Source organism: Salmo salar, chromosome 09, assembly GCF_965601325.2.
Source record: "Salmo salar chromosome 09, fSalSal1, whole genome shotgun sequence".
NCBI lineage: Eukaryota > Metazoa > Chordata > Actinopteri > Salmoniformes > Salmonidae > Salmo > Salmo salar.
In genome coordinates, this window is record NC_138299.1 from 78273439 (window position 1) to 78292342 (window position 18904).

Genomic DNA, 18904 nt, shown 5'->3' on the forward strand with positions numbered 1-18904 from the left:
GAGAGAAACAGATACAGCCATTAGCTGAGGTAACATGTTTTTCGGTCCCGTGTTCCCCATTAATAATTGACTCCAACTCTACACAGCAGTCTATACAAAATGGCCCCCCTACCAAATCTCTATTCATCTCCTTACACCGCTACACCAAGACAGGAGGACATTTACACACACACACACACACACACACACACACACACACACACACACACACACACACACACACACACACACACACACACACACACACACACACACACACACACACACACACACACACTATTCAATATAGCTAGAGTGAAAAATTGCATAGCAAGAAAGAGAGGGAGAGGGGGAAGGGACAAATGAATAAAGAGAGAATGGGGGAGGGAGAGAGAGAGGAGAGGATGGAAACCGAGCTGTGATTGCCTGACCTTGGACGTGTAAATGCGCACACGGACACACACGCACGTGTACGCGCAGACGACCAGACGTGTGTAGAGCATTGAGAAGAAGTGCAACTAAAATGGTGGCTATCCTGCTACCTCCTCCCACAATGTTCCCCTTCCTCTTGTCTCTCTTACTGTATATGTTCAACTATTATATCATACAATACTTTAATTTACCTCATGGAGAACATGTCCTTGCAGCTGAACATTGACGTTTTTCAGTATAGAGGTGGGGGAAAACGTAGAGAATTTTCATAGTCAATAACATATTGGCGTGTGTGTCTGTGAGTGAAAAATACAGCAACAGAGACATTGAAAGAGAAAGGCAGAGCGATTCCTGCTGAAGTGGCTAATGTTTTCTTCTCACCTGACCTTAGTGAGACTAAATGAGACCCAGTTTTCCAAGCAGGGGAAAATGGCAGGAGAGGAGAGGGGGATGAAAAATGGAAGCGCAGGGGGGATTGAGAGAGGGAGAGCACTGCCTTAAAAGCACATGCATGGGTTTCTATATTTATCAGGAGATGTTCTGATACCTGGTTCCATCCTCTATCTGCTAACACAATAAAGAGAAAGATAGAGAGTGTCTTTAATCCTCAGTTAAAACCCTGCTCAGCAGCTCACTATTCCACAAGGTGATACCCCTGTTGGATAAATGATACTGGAATATGCAGATTGTTTCAAAAGCGACATGAAATGTTCCTGAACCTTTGCATAATTAAACTCCGTAATTATGTTTTGAAGTTTGAATAGAGGACAATGGATTTAGTGAAATGTGATCCGTTACATTTTAATATGGCGAGAGTCTGTGTGTTTAAGGTTCTGTGTTTGCTGTGTTGTGGTGGCATCCTGTCGCTTTTTTTTATCACACTGCAAAGCGCAGTACATTTTAGTGGGAGGGTGTGCTGAAATCCCTGGGCTTGGCGTGATTTATCCTAATCCAGGGTCCTGCTTGAGTTCCTCAGATGGAATTGGCTGACCCCCACTACTGACTGTATATACACAAACACACACACACATCCTGTGGCTCCCTGCCATGGTTAAATTATATTATTATTGGGAAAATGCAGAGTGAGAGAGGATTCGGTCCACAGAAGCTTATAGCTGCTGCCACTATAATATTACCATCACCCAGAAAATGTGGGTGTGTTTGTATGTACTACAGAAACACTCTCATAGTATACCATCAGACAGTGTGTGTGTTATATTTCTCCAGTGTGTAACCTCAGTGTGTTATATTTCTCTCCAGTGTGTAAACTCAGAGTGTGTGTGTTATATTTATCCAGTGTGTAACACTGCCAAACTTGCCCACTGGACTGTCGCTGTTCGAGTGTCAGTTTGGGTTTTCGAAACTTAGTGTTTGTTGTTTTTTCAAGAGTACTGTGATCCTGCGGCTACAGTTTATCAGTAAAGTATTATGTTTATCCTTAACCACTGATTCCTCGTCTGGTCTCTTCTCTGCACCTGGGTCCAACCTCACCACATCACAGCAAGCTTCTGCCACAACATGGACCCAGCAGAGATCACCCAGATCCAGAATGCTATAACCCACCAAGGAGCACTGCTGAGGTGGCAGCAAGAACAACTCTCCCAAATATCAGAGACCCTCCCGAGACCCAACTCCCTCCAACAATGGCCCAACCCCAAACCAGGAGAAGCCAATGCCCAAGTCTCATCGCCCAGTGCTACAGGCGTCACCGTAGTTCCTCCAGGGAAACTGCACCGGGAACCCAAGATCCCAGACCCCGAGCGGTATGACGGCCACCCGGGAGGATGCAAGGGGTTACTCACTCAGTGCTCTCTGGTGTTCAAGCTACAGTCCTCGTTCCACACCGATCGGGTCATGATCGCCTACATCATCTCTCTACTCTCAGGCATTGCCCTGGCGTGGGCAATGGCAGTGTGGGAACAGCAGCCACCATCCTGCAGCTCCATATTAGCCTTCACTGCTGAGCTGCGACGAGTCTTCAACCACCCAGTCAGTGGACGAGAAGCGGCAAACTGACTGTTCAACCTCCGTCAAGGTGCCAGACCAGTGGCTTACTTTGCCATTGAGTTCCGCACCCTCTCCGCCGAGAGTGGGTGGAATACTGAGGCACTGGTCACCGCTTTCCAGCAGGGTCTGGCTAACTCCATCAAGTATGAACTGGCCGCTCGGGAACTGGGAGAGGACCTCGACCCTGATAACGCTGGCCATCAGGGTTGACATCCGAGAACGTGTGAGACAGCGCCTTTTTGACACCACTCCCATATCCCGGTTTCTGGAGCACCCTGAGGCATCCAGGCAGCTGGGACGCACACGTCTGAGCCCACAGGAATGTGGCAGGTGCATGTGCGACGTCTGCTGCCTCTAATACGGAGGTCTCGGTCATCGCCAGGACAAGGGGAGACCCTGACGAGCTGTGCAGTTACACCCCAGCTACCCGGTCACCGTCTGACACTACCCACAACCCTCCATTGGCACAACCGTCAGCACCACATTCAAGCCTTCGTGGTCTCCGGGACCGCGGATAATTTCAATGACCAAGACTTCGCCAGAGAATTGCAAATCCAGTGCGTGAAATGTCCCATCCCTCTGCAGATTCAAGCCCTTGATGTATGCCCCATCGGCTTTGGCCAGGTGTAATATCAGACCAAGCCCATTTTACTGCAGTTTGGGGTTAACCACTCAGAGACTCTTAGTTGTCTTTTAATCACAGCTTCTGAGAATCCCCTTATCCTAGAGTACCCCTGGCTAGTGCTACATGACCCCCTATTCTCCTGGTCCACGGGATACCTACTAGACTGGGGTAAGAACTGCCAGACTAAGACACCCACCAAGAGCCTTGCCATGTTCCCCGGCATCCATTGAAGACCAAGACTGTTCCACTCTCCCTCGCGAGTACTTCGACCTCTGGGAGGCCTTCAGTAAGAGGCAATCCACCACCCTCCTTCCTCATCGTCCATACGACTGCACCATAGAACTCCTCCCTCTCGACCCCTGAAGCAGCAGACATGGACAATTACATCCGGAGTCGCTGGAGGCAGGTTTCATTCACTCCTTTACATCCCCAGCCGGTGCAGGCTTCTTCTTCGTGGGAAAGAAGGATGGAGGTCTGTGTCCCTGCATCAATTACAGAGGGCTGAACAGGATTAGGATTAAGAATCGTTGACTCCTACCCCTGATGTCCACTGCCTTGGAGTTGGCCCATGGGGCCCAATTCTTCACCAACTGGACCTCCGCAATGCTTACAATCTGGTGAGAATCAGGGAGGGAGATGAATGGAAGACTGCCTTTAACACCCTGAGTGGCCAATATGAGTATTTGGTCATGCTCTTTGGATTATCGAACTCACAGGCAGTCTTCCAAGCATTGGTCAATGACCTGCTTAGGGATATGTTGAATCGGTTCGTCTTTGTTTACCTTGTCGATATCCTGATCTTCTCCAAGAACCTTCCGGAACACATACTGCACATCCTCCAAGTCCTGAGATGCAGAGTCAACTATACATCAAGATAGAGAAGTGTGAGTTCCATGTATCCCAAGTTTCTTTCCTGGGCCACATTATCTCTACCGCCAGCATCCAAATGGACCCCGTAAAGGTGAGAACGGCTCATCGACTGGCCCCGTCCCGCCTCACTCAAACAAATCCAACAGTTTGCCAATTTTTACAGGCGTTTTATACGCAACTTTGGTGTGGTGGCAGCGCCTCTCAAGACCCTAAAACGCAAGTCCCAGAACCATTTTTGCTGGACCCCCGAGGCTGACAGGGCATCTGGGGAGCTCAAGGGACGTCTGGATGTCTGGACCCTCTGGATCCTCGTCCATCCTGATCCTACCCGCCCCTTCGTGGTAGAGGTGGACGCCTTGGACACCGGAGCAGCAGCAATCCTTTGACAGCGGAAAGAGGGGGACATGAAACTGCACCCCTGTGCCTTTCTCTCCAAGCAGTTCACGCCAGCGGAACGCAACTACGATGTTGGCAGTTAACCTCTCTTGGGTAGGGGGCAGTAATTTTAATTTTGGATGAATGAGGGGCCCAATGTAAACTGCCTGTTACTCAGGCCCAGAAGCTAGGATATGCATATGCATGGTAGTATTGGATAGGAAACACTCTAAAGTTTCCAAAACTGTTCAAATAATGTCTGTGAGTATAACAGAACTGATATGGCAGGTGAAAATCTGAGGAAAATCCATCCAGGAAGTGGCATTCTTTTGAATCAAGTGTTTTTCCATTGAAAGCCTATCCACCATATAAATGGATGGGACCTAGATTGCAGTTCCTATGGCTTCCACTAGATGTCAATAGTCTTTAGACATTGTTTCAGGCTTTTATTCTGAAAAATGAGTAAGAATGACAACATTATCTGAGTGGTCGGTCGAATGAACCAGAGCTTTTTGCGCGCACGACCGGGAGCGTGCCCGCCGTTCTTTCTCCTTTGTATTGAATACGCTATTGTCCGGTTTAAATATTATCGATTTATAAAGACAATAGACAACCTGAGGATTAATAAAAAACATAATTTGACATGTTTCGACGAACTTTACCGGTACTATTTGGATCTATTCGTCTGCCTGTTGTGACCGCCTTTGAGCCAGTGGATTACTGAACAAAACGCTCCAACAAAACAGAGTTTTTTGGATATAAAGAGGGACTTTATTGAACAAACTGAACATTTATTGTGTAACATGGAGTCTTGTGAGTGCAACCATATGAAGATCATCAAAGGTAAGTGATTCATTTTATTGCTATTTCTGACTTTCGTGACTAATCTACTTGGCTGGAAAATGTTTGTATGGTTTTGTGTGCTGGGCGCTGTCCTCAGATAATCGCATGGTATGCTTTCGCCGTAAAGTCTTTTGGAAATCTGACACAGCAGCTGGATTAACAAGTTAATCTTTAAGTCGATGTATAACACTTGTATGTTTCATGAATGTTTATTATGAGTATTTCTGTATTTTGAATTTCGCGCTCTGCAATTTCACCGGATGTTGTTGAGGTGGGACGCACCTGCCCATAAGAAGTTAAGTGGGCCCTTGAGGGGTGGAGACACTGGTTGGAGAAGGCACCTCAACATTTCGTGATCTAGAACGACCATAAGAACTTGGTCTCTATTCAAGAAGCCAAGAGGTTGAACGCTCGCCAGGCTAGATGGGCTCTGTTCTTTAACCTCTTGGGGCTAGGTGGGACGCTAGCGTGCCACCTGTGGTGCACTCCATCAACAGCAGGTGCATTTCAAGAGCGGCAAATTTGAATCCAAATAAATGTCAAAATTCAAATTTTTCAAAAATACAACTATGTTACACCATTTGAAAGATAAACATCTCCTTAATCTAACCACGTTTTACGATTTCAAAAAGGTTTTACGGCGAAAGCATAAATTTAGAGTATGTTAGGACAGTACATTTACAAGAGTTGTGTGTAATGTTTTGTCAAGTCAAAGACAGGGTCACCAAAACCATAAAACCAGCTAAAATGATACACTAACCTTTTACAATCTCCATCAGATGACACTCCTAGGACATTATGTTAGACAATGCATGCATTTTTAGTTCTATCAAGTTCATATTTATATACAAAAACAGCGTTTTACTATGGCATTGATGTTGAGGAAATCGTTTCCCTCCAATAACCGGCAGTCAAGTCAGCGTCACAAATTAAATAATTAAAATTAGAAAACATTGGTAAAATATTATATTGTCATTTAAAGAATTATAGATTTACATCTTTTGAACGCAATCAACTTGCCAGATTTAAAAATAACCTTACTGGGAAATCACACTTTGCAATAATCTGAGCACTGTGCCCAGAAAAATACGCGTTGCGATACAGACTAGACGTCATGTTGGGGAGATCTAAAATCGAAAATACTATGTAAATAATCCATTACCTTTGATTCTCTTCATCAGATGTCACTTCCAGGTATCACAGGTCCATAACGAATGTAGTTTTGTTCAAAAAAGCTCATCATTTATGTCCAAAAATCTCCGTCTCGTTAGCACATGATGTAAGCCAGCCGGACTTCTCGTCATGAACGAGGGGAAAAAATATATTTCCGTTCGTTCAAACATGTCAAACGTTGTATAGCATAAATCATTAGGGCCTTTTTTAACCAGAACATGAATAATATTCAAGGTGGACGAATGCATAGCCTTTTATAACGTATTGGAACGAGGGTACCCAACATGAAGTAGCGCGCCAGGTGTCTAATGGGACATCACCGTTCCATGGCTCTTGTTCGGTCAGATCTCCCTCCAGAAGACTCAAAACACTTTGTAAAGGCTGGTGACATCTAGTGGAAGCAATAGGAAGTGCCAAAATATTCCTAAACCCCTGTGTTTTTCAATGGGATAGGTTTAAAATCAATACAACACATCAGGTATCCACTTCCTGTCAGAAAATGTCTCAGGGTTTTGCCTGCCAAATGAGTTCTGTTATACTCACAGACACCATTCAAACAGTTTTGGAAACTTTAGAGTGTTTTCTATCCATATATAATAAGTATATGCATATTCTAGTTACTGGGTAGGATTAGTAACCAGATTAAATCGGGTACATTTTTTTTATCCAGACGTGCAAATGCTGCCCCCTAGACCCAACAGGTTAACAGGTTCAACTTCACACTAGTCTATCGTCCGCGAACCAAGAATCAGAAAGCAGACGCCCTGTCCTGTCAACACGATGTCTCTAATGAGGAGAGGGACTCCGAGCCCATCATCCCCAGCTCCCACATTGTGGCCCCTGTGATATGGAGTATTGAGACCATGGTCCGACAAGCCCAGATCCGAGAACCTGACCCCGGCGAAGGACCCACTAACAGACTTTATGGTCCACGATGAGTCTGTTCCCGAGTACCACAATGAGGCCACTCCTCTAAATGAACTGGGCATCCAGGGGTTAATCGGACACTGGAGTTCCTGAGGCGGAAATTCTGGTCACCCAACATGATTGAGGATGTGAGATCCTTCGTTACAACTTGCTCCACCTGTGCCCAAAGCACGACAGTGACCGGCTGGGTTTCTCCAACCTCTGCCCATCCCCATCCGGGCCCGAGTCCCACCTGTCCATAGACTTTATCACAGGGTTACCCCCATTCCAAGGGCTTACCACTATCCTGGTGGTTGTCGATTGGTCTTCCAAGGCAGCCCATTTTATCACCTTACCCAAGTTTCCCTCAGCAAAGGAGACCGCTGATCTCATGATTACCCATGTCTTCCGACTACACGGACTTCCCCAGGACATTGTCTTGGATTGTGGGCCCCAGTTCGTTGCACAGAAAGCCTTCTTCTCCCTGTTGGTGGCGTTGGTGAGTCTCTCATCAGGGTTCCACCCACAGTCGAATGGGCAAATGGAGCGGGCCAACCAGGAGCTGGAGAAGTTCCTCTGCTGTTTAATCTCCACCCAGGTCAGCAACTGGAGCAAGTTCCTTGTCTGGGCAGAGTATGCTCACAACACACTGCCAACTCATCCACTGGACTGTCGCTATTCGAGTGTCAGTTTGGGTTTTCGAAACTTAGTGTTTGTTGTTTCTTCAAGTGTACTGTGATCCTGCGGCTACAGTTTCTCAGTAAAGTATTATGTTTATCCTTAACCACTGATTCCTCGTCTGGTCTCTTCTCTGCACCTGGGTCCAACCTCACCATGTCACCATGTGTTATATTTCTCTCCAGTGTGTAACCTCTGAGTGTGTGTTATATTTCTCCAGTGTGTAACCTCACACTGTGTGTTATATTTCTGCAGTGTGTAACCTCAGTGTGTGTGTTATATTTCTGCAGTGTGTAACCTCAGTGTGTGTGTTATATTTCTGCAGTGTGTAACCTCAGACTGTGTGTTATATTTCTGCAGTGTGTAACCTCTGAGTGTGTGTTATAATTCTGCAGTGTGTAACCTCAGACTGTGTGTTATATTTATCCAGTGTGTAACCTCTGAGTGTGTGTTATATTTCTGCAGTGTGTAACCTCAGACTGTGTGTTATATTTCTGCAGTGTGTAACCTCTGAGTGTGTGTGTTATATTTCTGCAGTGTGTAACCTCAGTGTGTGTTATATATCTCTCCAGTGTGTAACCTCAGACTGTGTGTTATATTTCTCCAGTGTGTAACCTCAGTGTGTGTTATATTTCTGCAGTGTGTAACCTCTGAGTGTGTTATATTTCTCCAGTGTGTAACCTCTGAGTGTGTGTGTTATATTTCTCTCCAGTGTGTAACCTCAGTGTGTGTGTTATATTTTTCCAGTGTGTAACCTCTGAGTGTGTTATACACTGCTCAAAAAAATAAAGGGAACACTTAAACAACACATCCTAGATCTGAATGAAAGAAATAATCTTATTAAATACTTTTTTCTTTACATAGTTGAATGTGCTGACAACAAAATCACACAAAAATAATCAATGGAAATCCAATTTATCAACCCATGGAGGTCTGGATTTGGAGTCACACTCAAAATTAAAGTGGAAAACCACACTACAGGCTGATCCAACTTTGATGTAATGTCCTTAAAACAAGTCAAAATGAGGCTCAGTAGTGTGTGTGGCCTCCACGTGCCTGTATGACCTCCCTACAATGCCTGGGCATGCTCCTGATGAGGTGGCGGATGGTCTCCTGAGGGATCTCCTCCCAGACCTGGACTAAAGCATCCACCAACTCCTGGACAGTCTGTGGTGCAACGTGGCGTTAGTGGATGGAGCGAGACATGATGTCCCAGATGTGCTCAATTGGATTCAGGTCTGGGGAACGGGCGGGCCAGTCCATAGCATCAATGCCTTCCTCTTGCAGGAACTGCTGACACACTCCAGCCACATGAGGTCTAGCATTGTCTTGCATTAGGAGGAACCCAGGGCCAACCGCACCAGCATATGGTCTCACAAGGGGTCTGAGGATCTCATCTCGGTATCTAATGGCAGTCAGGCTACCGCTGACGAGCACATGGAGGGCTGTGCGGCCCCCCAAAGAAATTCCACCCCACCATGACTGACCCACCGCCAAACCGGTCATGCTGGAGGATGTTGCAGGCAGCAGAACGTTCTCCACGGCGTCTCCAGACTCTGTCATGTCTGTCACGTGCTCAGTGTGAACCTGCTTTCATCTGTGAAGAGCACCGGGCGCCAGTGGCGAATTTGCCAATCTTGGTGTTCTCTGGCAAATGCCAAACGTCCTGCACGGTGTTGGGCTGTAAGCACAACCCCCACCTGTGGACGTCGGGCCCTCATACCACCCTCATGGAGTCTGTTTCTGACCGTTTTAGCAGACACATGCACATTTGTGGCCTGCTGGAGGTCATTTTGCAGGGCTCTGGCAGTGCTCCTCCTGCTCCTCCTTGCACAAAGGCAGAGGTAGCGGTCCTGCTGCTGGGTTGTTGCCCTCCTACAGCCTCCTCCATGTCTCCTGATGTACTGGCCTGTCTCCTGGTAGCGCCTCCATGCTCTGGACACTACACTGACAGACACAGCAAACCTTCTTGCCACAGCTCGCATTGATGTGCCATCCTGGATGAGCTGCACTACCTGAGCCACTTGTGTGGGTCGTAGACTCCGTTTCATGCTACCACTAGAGTGAAAGCACCGCCAGCATTCAAAAGTGACCAAAACATCAGCCAGGAAGCATAGGAACTGAGAAGTGGTCTATGGTCACCACCTGCTGAACCACTCCTTTATTGGGGGTGTCTTGCTTATTGCCTATAATTTCCACCTGTTGTCTATTCCATTTGCACAACAGCATGTGAAATTTATTGTCAATCAGTGTTGCTTCCTAAGTAGACAGTTTGATTTCACAGAAGTGTGATTGACTTGGAGTTACATTGTGTTGTTTAAGTGTTCCCTTTATTTTTTTGAGCAGTATATTTCTCCAGTGTGTTACCTCTGAGTGTGTGTGTTATATTTCTGCAGTGTGTAACCTCAGTGTGTGTGTTATATTTCTCCAGTGTGTAACCTCAGTGTGTGTGTTATATTTCTCCAGTGTGTAACCTCTGAGTGTGTGTTATATTTCTCCAGTGTGTAACCTCAGTGTGTGTGTGTTATATTTCTCCAGTGTGTAACCTCAGTGTGTGTGTGTTGTGTTCCAGCTCAGTGCACATGGAGGAGTCGTCGGTGATGCAGGGAGCCCAGGGGGTTCTGGTCCAGAACTGGCCGACCGTGTCTAGCGCCACCGGAGGTAAGAGCCGGGCCCCGACCCCACACACTGAACTGCTCTGATCTTGACCAACCCAGACCAAAGCAGAAGAAACCAGACTAAGACCACCCCGACTAACGAATCCTGAACAACCCAGAACAATCCAGACTGACCAAAGCAAACCTTTACTGACTTTGACTGACACAGTTTAACCCAGACCAACTATAATATAACTCAGGTAGAGATCAGGTACTCAATCACCCTGACTCTTCTGCTCACCGCCCCTTATCCACTCAGAGAGTAAATGACACATGTTCTGTGGGAGGGAGGGAGGGAGGGAGGGAGGGAGGGGAGGGAGGGATGGAGGGAGGGAGAAAAACCTGTTAGTTTACACAGACCACACTACTGCCTGGCATACAGCTGTAACCAGGCATTTCAGCTATACCACAAAGAAAGGCATTTGCAAGGGAAGGCAAATATACATGAGGACAGCGAAAAGGACCAGGAAAACAGGTTTCTGACGGTAACCGAGTACCAGAACGGCACTGTCATGCACCAGGACAGCACACCGACCTCTCCCCTCACCTCAGGCACTCCAACAGCAGGAGCCCAAACACAGATCCACCAACAGGTCTATCCTAGCCCCCCTCCCCCTGCCCGTCTATGATCACCAGAGCCATGACCACACCACCATCAGCCTGCTGAGAGACAGCCTGGCTCTGTTAGAGCTATGGGTTACTGAGCTGAAGGAGCAGCCCTCAGCTACACCACCATCAGCCTGCTGAGAGACAGGCTGGCTCTGTTAGAGCTATGGGTTACTGAGCTGAAGGAGCAGCCCTCAGCTACACCACCGTCAGCCTGCTGAGAGACAGGCTGGCTCTGTTAGAGTTGTGGGTTACTGAGCTGAAGGAGCAGCCCTCAGCTACACCACCGTCAGCCTGCTGAGAGACAGGCCGGCTCTGTTAGAGCTGTGGGTTACTGAGCTGAAGGAGCAGCCCTCAGCTACACCACCGTCAGCCTGCTGAGAGACAGGGCGGCTCTGTTAGAGCTGTGGGTTACTGAGCTGAAGGAGCAGCCCTCAGCTACACCACCATCAGCCTGCTGAGAGACAGGCTGGCTCTGTTAGAGCTATGGGTTACTGAACTGAAGGAGCAGCCCTCAGCTACACCACCATCAGCCTGCTAAGAGACAGGCTGGCTCTGTTAGAGCTATGGGTTACTGAGCTGAAGGAGCAGCCCTCAGCTACACCACCGTCAGCCTGCTGAGAGACAGGCTGGCTCTGTTAGAGTTGTGGGTTACTGAGCTGAAGGAGCAGCCCTCAGCTACACCACCGTCAGCCTGCTGAGAGACAGGCCGGCTCTGTTAGAGCTGTGGGTTACTGAGCTGAAGGAGCAGCCCTCAGCTACACCACCGTCAGCCTGCTGAGAGACAGGGCGGCTCTGTTAGAGCTGTGGGTTACTGAGCTGAAGGAGCAGCCCTCAGCTACACCACCATCAGCCTGCTGAAAGACAGGCTGGCTCTGTTAGAGCTATGGGTTACTGAGCTGAAGGAGCAGCCCTCAGCTACACCACCTCCAACTCAGACACAGAGCTTCTACAGGACCAGATCAACCAGTGCAGGACCCAGCTAAAGAACTTGTCCAGGAGCTGAGAGCGAGAGAGTCTTACCACAGCGCTTGAGGAGGTAAAGGCCACCACGAGGAGAGAGCAAGTGCAGGTGAAGGAGGAGATTGAAAAGGAGTCTGTCAACAAGAAGATGACAGGAACAAACTGTAGAGACCGTAGACTCCTAGAGAGCCCCCCCCCCCCCCAAGAGAGTAGACAGCCTGTTCAACAGGAGGAGCAGGAGAGAGTAGACAGCCGGGTCAGTAGAGAGGAGCAGGAGAGAGTAGGCAGCCTGGTCAGTAGAGAGGAGTAGGAGAGAGTAGACAGCCTGGTCAGTAGAGAGGAGCAGGAGAGAGTAGACAGCCTGGTCAACAGAGAGGAGCAGGAGAGAGTAGACAGCCTGGTCAGTAGAGAGGAGCAGGAGAGAGTAGGTAGCCTGGTCAACAGAGAGGAGCAGGAGAGAGTAGACAGCCTGGTCAGTAGAGAGGAGCAGGAGAGAGTAGGTAGCCTGGTCAACAGAGAGGAGCAGGAGAGAGTAGACAGCCTGGTCAGTAGAGAGGAGCAGGAAAGAGTAGGTAGCCTGGTCAACAGAGAGGAGCAGGAGAGAGTAGACAGCCTGGTCAGTAGAGAGGAGCAGGAGAGAGTAGGTAGCCTGGTCAACAGAGAGGAGCAGGACAGAGTAGACAGCCTGGTCAGTAGAGAGGAGCAGGAGAGAGTAGGCAGCCTGGTCAGTAGAGAGGAGCAGGAGAGAGTAGGCAGCCTGGTCAGTAGAGAGGAGCAGGAGAGAGTAGGCAGCCTGGTCAGTAGAGAGGAGCAGGAGAGAGTAGACAGCCTGGTCAGTAGAGAGGAGCAGGAGAGAGTAGACAGCCTGGTCAACAGAGAGGAGCAGGAGAGAGTAGACAGCCTGGTCAGTAGAGAGGAGCAGGAGAGAGTAGACAGCCTGGTCAGTAGAGAGGAGCAGGAGAGAGTAGGTAGCCTGGTCAACAGAGAGGAGCAGGAGAGAGTAGGTAGCCTGGTCAACAGAGAGGAGCAGGAGAGAGTAGACAGCCTGGTCAGTAGAGAGGAGCAGGAGAGAGTAGGTAGCCTGGTCAACAGAGAGGAGCAGGAGAGAGTAGACAGCCTGGTCAGTAGAGAGGAGCAGGAGAGAGTAGACAGCCTGGTCAGTAGAGAGGAGCAGGAGAGAGTAGACAGCCTGGTCAGTAGAGTGGGCGTTAGTCCTTCCCCAACTCCCGCATCACCATCTCCGCTCTGCTGCCTTGCAGAGACTTTCATCCGTACCATCCAGAAAGTCAATCCTGACATCATGTTGACAGCTTGCCCTGCTCTTGAATGTATACGTTGCTCACAACCTAACAATCACCCCAGAGCACCTGCACAACCCCTCCCCCTAGAGGATGCAGAAAGTGGGGATGTTTGCCAAGATCCTAAAGGATGTGACACTTGGTAGACAAACAGCCCATGCCACACTGGACAGAGCTTCACCCAGAGACCCCTTCCAGACCACCGCACCACCAAGGAGCCCCAGACCCCCTCAACGCCACACCAGACCCAACGCACCCCACAGGCCCTACCCACCACCAGACCACCACCTCTACCAGACCAAACAGGCAGCCCTCCGGCCCAGACTTCCACAGGGCCCAACAGCAGGACCAGCGCAGCTACGCGGAGGCCCTCAGAGGACAGGAGAACTCTGTAGGACTGATAAAACGGCTCCTCCAGTTCATCTGCACTAATCAAACACACACACAGCTATTGCACTAAACGTTGACTTGTTCAATGAATAGGAAGAAGAAATATGAAAAGATAAGAAATGTTTGCTGTTATCTATATTGTTTACCTTACTCTTAAAAGAAAATTCTACCCCAAAACTATCTTTTTGTATTTGTTTCATTAGTTTATTGTTGATATGGTTCCAAAATGTTTTGCATGTCAGCAATTAGGTTTTCAAGATATACAACTTTCAAAATACAGAAATACAGCCTGATGCATTTTGCACCATATGATGCAAAATGCATTTTACCAGCTGTATATTATCCTACATGTCCAGAGGAAAACTATAAACAATGCATGCAGGGTAGATTTAGGCCATTATCCACTAATAATAAAAGCTCCAAAACCTGCTATTAAGTTTTGGTAACATCTCAAATACAGAGACCCCCTATCACATCATTACCAAGACCTGCAATGCCAAGAGCTGAGCAAAGAAAAGAGTCCCCTCATCCAGCTGGTCCTGGGGCTGAGTTCACAAACCTGTTCTACTAACACACTGAGCCTCAGGACCAGAACATCCAATCAATCAGAATAAACCAAATTACCTGAGACAGAACTGCATTTCCTGAAAAAATATAAAACAATTAGAGAGTGTCATTTCCCCAAATTTGAAACCCTTATTCAAGGTTTCAAAGACCTCTCTGATGAGATTAGGCTACCAGTCCTGTTGGGGGAGGACGCAGAGAGCTGTGGGTTGGCAGCGCACTACATTACAGCATTCCATAAGATGAGTGACAGTGTCTGACAGACCAACCAACCTGCACATGTCCTCTATGCCATTGTTATTGTTATTGTCCATTACATGGTTATTTTGACCCTTGATTATTGTTGTTACTATTGTCCCGTTGACCGTATCGATTATTATTATTTTAATTATGTTAATATTGTAAATGAATCACTTAAAGTATGCTTTTGTAACAGGTACGTCATACCAATAAAGCAATTTAGAGAGACAGAGAGACAGAGAGAAAGAGATAGAGATGTCCAGAGACAATAGGATAGATAACATTTACAGAGGCTAAGAGATTCTGAGCCTCATACACATAATCACAGAGACATATTAAACACACTCTCTCTCTCTCTCTCTCTGTCTCTCTTGCTCTCTCAATTTCAATGTAGGGTCTTTATTGGCATGGGCTACATATGTTTACATTGCCAAAGTAAGTTAAATAGATAATCAACAAAGTGAAGTCAAAAATCTAAAATGAATAGTAAACATTACACTCACAAAAGTTCCAAAAGAATAAAGACATTTCAAATGCCATATTATGTATATATACAGTGTTGTAAAGATGTGCAAAATAGTCAAAGTACAAAAGGGGGAGAAAAAATCTACTTAAATATAGGTTGTATTTACAATGGTGTTCATTCTTCACTGGTTGCCCTTTTCTTGTGGCAACAGGTCACACATTTTGCTGCTGTGATGTCACACAGTGGTATTTCACCCAGTAGATATGGGAGTTTATGAAAATTAGATTTGTTTTCAAATTCTTTGTGGATCTGTGTAATCTGAGAGAAATATGTGTCTCTAATATGGTCATACATTGGGCAGGATGTTAGGAAGTGCAGCTCAGTTTCCACCTCATTTTGTAGGCAGTGTGCACATAGCCTGTCTTCTCTTGAGAGCCAGGTCTGCATTCGGCGGCCTTTCTCAATAGCAAGGCTATGCTCACTGAGTCTGTACATAGTCAGGTATTCTGCCACTGTGTACTCCCTGTTTAGGGGCAAATAGCATTCTAGTTTGCTCGTTTTGTTTGTCAATTCTTTCCAATGTGTAAAGTAATTATGTTTTTGTTTTCTCATGATTTGGTTGGGTCTAATTGTGTTGTTGTCCTGGAGCTCTGTGGGGTCTGTTTGTGAACAGAACCCCAGGACCAGCTTGCTTAGGGGACTCTTCTCCAGGTTAATCTCTCTGTAGGTGATGGCTTTGTTATGGAAGGTTTGGGAATCGCATCCTTTTTAGGTGGTTGTAGAATTTAAGGGCTCTTTCTCTGGGTATCAGCCTAATTTTGCTCTGTGTGCATTTTTTTTGGTGTTTTACGTTGTATACGGAGGATATGTTTGCGTAATTCTGCATGCAGAGTTATTATTTTTGTCTTACTGAGATTTACTGTCAGGGCCCAGGTCTGACAGAATCTGTGCAGAAGATCTAGGTGCTGCTGTAGGCCCTCTTTGGCTGGGGACAGAAGCACCAGATCATCAGCAAACAGTAGACATTTGACTTCAGATTCTAGTAGGGTGAGGCCGGGTGCTGCAGACTGTTCTAGTGCCCTCGCCTATTTGTTCTCTCTCGCCCTCTCTCTCTCTCTCGCTCTCTTTTTCTCTCTTTCTCTCACTCTCTTCTCTCTCTCTCTCTCTCTCTCTCTCTCACTTTCTCACTTTCTCGCTCTCTCTCTCTCTCCCCCTCCTTCCCTCCATCCCCCTCTCACATAAACACTCTTCCTTCTTATTATAGGCTTAATGTGATGCAGTGTCAGCTTGCCTTTTTGCCAAAACCGTATTCATCCACCATCATTTTGTAACCCCATTGACTGTTCTTGTCACTGCTGTAATCCGTGGAGGACAAGACAGGTCATGGCTTCTTGCTCTCAGCTGCTCTATACCTAATTAGCATACTAATTATGACTGCAGAAGCAGCATTAACATCTGATCTCAAGGTCAGTACCATCCGGAAAAGACGTGTGTTTGGGTGGAGAGGAACTCAGCTAGAATGTGTTATGAAGTAGAAAACCAAGGAAGGAGGGAGGGAGGGTTAGAAGAGATAGAATGTGGAGGGTAAAGAGAGGAGTAGAAGAGGTATAGAAAGTGGAGGGTAAAGAGAGGAGTAGAAGAGGTATAGAAAGTGGAGGGTAAAGAGAGGAGTAGAAGAGATAGAATGTGGAGGACAGAGAGATGGAGAAAGAATGGGAGAGAGATGGACTGACACAGGAAGAGAGGGATGACAGTGCAATAACTGAGTAGATTGTGATTTCTCTGTCCACACACACACACACACACACACACACACACACACACACACACACACACACACACACACACACACACACACACACACACACACACTCTACAATTGATATCATGCCCAGCCAGTCGTTGCTTGTCTGCTTTCTGCAGGTTTGGACCTGAAGTAACTAATATATTGCTGCAGTGTGAGACGAGGGGTTAGTGTTGTTTAGAGTGTAGTTATATCCTGGGAGTGTTAGAACTGCAGGGTGGGTTTGTGTCTGACAGTCTATTTTTGCCTGTTGGATGAAGAGCCACAGCAAAACATTACACCTCTGTTTCATCCCCCAGGGTGCTTTGGTGTGTTTGTTTGTGAGTGTGCATATGTGCTGTCACATATGTAAGTACTTATGTGTATGTATTTTTATCTATGAAAGAGAGATTGTGTGTGTGTGGTGTGTGTGTGTGTGTGTGTGTGTGTGTGTGTGTGTGTGTGTGTGTGTGTGTGTGTGTGTGTGTGTGTGTGTGTGTGTGTGTGTGTGTGTGTGTGTGTGTGTTGGCTCCCTACTTTGTGTGCAGCTCCTGGTGTGACAGATGGAGCCCAGATTAACAGACTCACATTAATGAAATCAGGGTTCTGCCTGCTGCCTAACTATCTCTCTCCCTCTCTCCTCTCCTCCCTCTTTCCCTCCATTTCAGGGCTCTGTCTCTGAAGCAGAGGCACGCATGGGGATTCACAGCGTACAGTGTAGGATCTGAACGATCCCCTGGGAGAGAGAAAAGAGAAGGAGAGGGAAAGGAAGGAGAGGAGAGATGGAGAGCAGTGAGAGGCAAGAGAAGGAAAGGGGAGATAAAGGAGGGGACTGGGAGAGAGAGGGGAGAGTGTGACAATGAGTAAAAAAAAGAGAATGAGAGAGGGAGGGAGAGAGAGAATGAGAGGGAGGGAGAGAGAGAAAATGAGAGATGGAGGTAGAGGAGGGGGTTCAAGGCTGCTGTTTCTAGCGGAGAGTGGTTGGACTCTCCACTAGCAACAGGGAGAGTGTGAAAGCCTGCTGCATTATTCTCCATCAGCATCAGTACTGTCACTGTGACGCCCATGTCCTACCGCTTCACTGGAGGATGCAGTTTCCACGGCAACCATTCATAGCCCAGAACTGAGTGTCGAGAGAGTAGGAGAGATACTGTGGATAGAGAGAGAAAAGAGAGGGTGTTGGGAGAGAGAGATGGAGGGGGAGAAAGAGAGACAAAGGAATGGAGGGGGGGAGAGAGACAAAGGGAGGGAGGGAGGGAGGGAGGGAGGGAGGGAGGGAGGGAGGGAGGGAGGGAGGGAGGGAGGGAAAAGGAAATGGAAATATGGACGTGGAGTGCATTGAGGTTGAAGCCTGTTTATAAAGCGAGAGAAAGGGAGGTGACTGTTGGTTAAAAACAAAACTACGAGGGAGAGAATAAAAACAAGTGTTAGAGGAAAGACGAGAGGAAAGGAGGGAGAGGTATTTGGAGGGAGGAAGAGGTTGTGTTAGCTAGAGATGTTCTGAGAAGGGCATGGCAAGGGTAAAAAAGGAGAGAGGGAGTGAGGAAGAGAGGGAAGGAGAGAGGGAGTGAGGGAGAAGGAGAGAGGGAGGCTGACCTACATAGAAAGGGCTGTGCTGTACTGCAGAGGTGGAGGCAGGTTTAGTGCAGGTCTTTCTGCATTACTGCTGTATCTGATGACATACACACACACACGCACACACACACATGCTCACACACACAAACACACATATACACACACACAGCCTGATTTGATGAGGGGGGACAGGAGTCAACGACAGCTTGCACCTGTCGAGGCTAAACAGAGGATAGAGGATGAGGGTGGAGAGAAAGAGAGGGGGAGGAAGGGTGATAGAGGGTTAGGAAGGGTGATAGAGGGTTAGGAAGGGTGATAGAGGGGGAGGACGGGTGATAGAGTGTTAGGAAGGGTGATAGAGGGGGAGGAAGGGTGATAGAGGGTTAGGAAGGGTGATAGAGGGGGAGGAAGGGTGATAGAGGGGGAGAAAGGGGGAGAGATGGTTAGGAAGGGTGATAGAGGGTTAGGAAGGGT

General features: G+C 47.5%; 1 protein-coding gene across 6 annotated transcripts in view; it reads left to right on the forward strand.

The window, feature by feature from the left end:
* Positions 1-18904, forward strand: part of LOC106611843 (protocadherin alpha-C2) — a 199269-nt gene that overhangs the window by 164525 nt on the left and 15840 nt on the right. For all 6 annotated transcript variants that reach the window (XM_082955935.1, XM_082955934.1, XM_082955933.1 and 3 more), the window contains one exon: positions 10461-10549. In XM_082955935.1, coding sequence (XP_082812061.1) covers positions 10461-10549 — 89 coding nt within the window. The remainder of the gene's footprint in view (positions 1-10460; positions 10550-18904) is intronic.